The 2,404-nt window shown below is 32.3% G+C and overlaps 1 protein-coding gene across 1 annotated transcript; it reads right to left on the minus strand.

Moving 5' to 3' along the window:
• Positions 1–463: 463 nt before the first annotated feature.
• On the minus strand, positions 464–2,014 carry LOC144558441 (putative F-box protein At5g55150). Its single transcript, XM_078307318.1, has 2 exons — positions 1,911–2,014; positions 464–1,623 (listed from the first exon to the last, which is right to left on the minus strand). The coding sequence occupies exons 1-2, from the start codon at positions 1,975–1,977 to the stop codon at positions 464–466; spliced, it is 1,227 nt and encodes a 408-aa protein (XP_078163444.1). The 5' UTR covers positions 1,978–2,014.
• Positions 2,015–2,404: the final 390 nt, after the last annotated feature.

Here is a 2,404-nt window from a genome sequence, read left to right on the forward strand (position 1 = left end):
GAATCTGGGGCTAAACTCCTAAATTACGCATTCTATTATAATTATACGAACATTTGACTAAAAATTTTTATGTTAACATTTTTTTAACAATTCTCTTAATTGTTTATCATTATTAAGTACCAACAAGTGACTTTCTTTTTTTGTGAAAATAATCGAGTTTTATATTTATGAATGTCAGTTTCAATTGATTCATGTGATTCCGATTTCAGATCATTGATTATGATACTAATTCCAATCTGAATATCAAAACCATGTTAGAGGGAGGTATCTCGATCCATAAATTGACATCTAATCATATTATTTCTCATGTATTGGGGAAACTAAAACGGAACTTTTTTAATTGAAAGACTAAGAGTACATATTTTGTGTGGCATGCAGTTTGACATGTACATTTTCAGAAAAGTCCCACATCAAATAACATTATCACATCAACAATAAAACCAAAACATTAAATACTAGCTAGTTACCATGGAGTTGGGGTCACCCAAAATGATCTAAGGAGCTGAGGACATGCTGTCGAGTCATCCTGAGCGTGTTCGTTGGTAATGCAAAGAGATTTCTTTGCAATATCATACAAACCAATATAATCATTACGAAGGTAACCCTGTGGCCAAAGAAAATCGTCTTCTGTAAAATAGATGCAGTTTGCTTTCCCACTGTGGCTTTGTGTCGGAAGAGCGAAGGAGCTGTTATTTCCTATGAACAACATCTGATCACCTATGGAGTCTATCTTAACCCATTTGTGCCATATTTCAACTTTATTAGGAATCTGCAAAAAGGAGAGCGGCCTTTGAACAAGGAAAGACGAATTGCGCTTGTTTAGTGAATGAACTTCAAATCTATATTTCCATCTTCTTGAGACTAGTAATAGACGTCCTGATGCCATGACTAAGAATTTCCTATCACAATATTTGAAATAGGAATAAATAGGAGTTACCATAGAAACAATTTCTGTGGAGTTTAGATCTATGATATCGCAAGACATTAAAATACCCCAAACGTCAATGACATAAAATTTTCCTTCATAATAAATTACATCAGAAAGTGATCGCAAGCCATATTCGACATTCGTCCATCTTTTATCTCCAATCCTACAATAGGAGAGTGTCCTCATTGATCCAACTATTGCCATTATGATGCAATCTTGTTGTGATATTGCTGGGTTCGTTGATAAAATCGCTTTGATTATATAACTAAAGCCATCATGTGAAACTGCACGAATGATTTCAGAAGTGTCGAATGAAGGAAGTTGTATTACACGTCTTGTGAATGGATTCAAAAGGCTTACATCTGTACCATATTTATCTGTTAGAACAAGCCAGCCCCATGAGGATCCACAAACCCACTTGTTAGTTGCCTCTGGCATAAAGATTTCATCGCTCTCTAGTTCTCCACTCATTTTAACAAACTTGCGTGAATTTGAATCTAGCTTGTAAGCATTGAAATATAATACTGGAACTCCGAGTGGTATTTTTCTAGGAAGACAACATAAGCGATTAACGTACAACAGCCGCCACGATTTACAAACAGAACCAAATGTTGCAAGATCAACACAACACATTTTCTTCATAATTTCATCCAATATGTCTTCAAGAAGATTAGACCAGTCGCTGGTGGGCAATGCTAAGCAACAAAGTTTTAATTATTATTTTTTATTTGACTCTTTGAAACAATGTAAACATATGAAAAACAAAATTCAAGAAAATAAATTAACCAAGAGGTGATCATGATTTTACATTTTTGTTTATTTTTATCCTCCTCTTCTATCAGTTTGTTTATTTATTTATTTTCTCCTTTTGTAACTTGGGAAACCTCTGATTTTCATATATTATCAATGGAATTTGGAAACTTGACCTTCACATATTTGTTTTATTTAAAAAAAAACAATTAAGAAAAAAATTCTCACTTACTAGAGGATGATCGGGTGACAAGATGCTCGGGGCATTGGATGTTCTTCTTGAGCATTGGTTTTAACATGATTGGTTGTTGCTCCTAAATTTTGTTTGGCTTTGATAATAGAGAAAGAAGAAAGATTCAGGTATCAATATAAATAAAAATATTTATATCCTTTTCTCGAAACAAAGCAACATGGCACATCATTAATAAAATATATATATATATATATATATATATATATATATATATATATATATATATATAAGAATTATCTTTAGCTTAATTAATAAGCTCTATTTTTAGAGGACTATTTAGAAGTATCTTAATTTATTGGTTTTTTTAATATATATTGCATGTTACTTAATCACAATAACGTCACTACAACAATGTAGATACTTTTTGCGAGAGAAAAAGCAAATTTATGACGGTACTCCCTCGCGAAAAGTACCGTCGCAAAAAGAAAAAGCTGAAGAATGAGAGTAGTCCGTCGCAAAAAGTCATTTTTTTA

This window comes from Carex rostrata, chromosome 1 (genome assembly GCF_964058835.1).
Source record: "Carex rostrata chromosome 1, lpCarRost1.2, whole genome shotgun sequence".
Classification (NCBI taxonomy): domain Eukaryota; kingdom Viridiplantae; phylum Streptophyta; class Magnoliopsida; order Poales; family Cyperaceae; genus Carex; species Carex rostrata.

Coding starts and splice junctions, on each gene's coding strand:
- LOC144558441 (XM_078307318.1), bottom strand. CDS start 1,977: ATGTTAAAACCAATGCTCAAGAAGAACATCCAATGCCCCGAGCATCTT. Junction 1,624..1,910: donor TGTCACCCGATCATCCTCTA/GTAAGTGAGAAT, acceptor TTTGTTGCTTAG/CATTGCCCACCAGCGACTGG.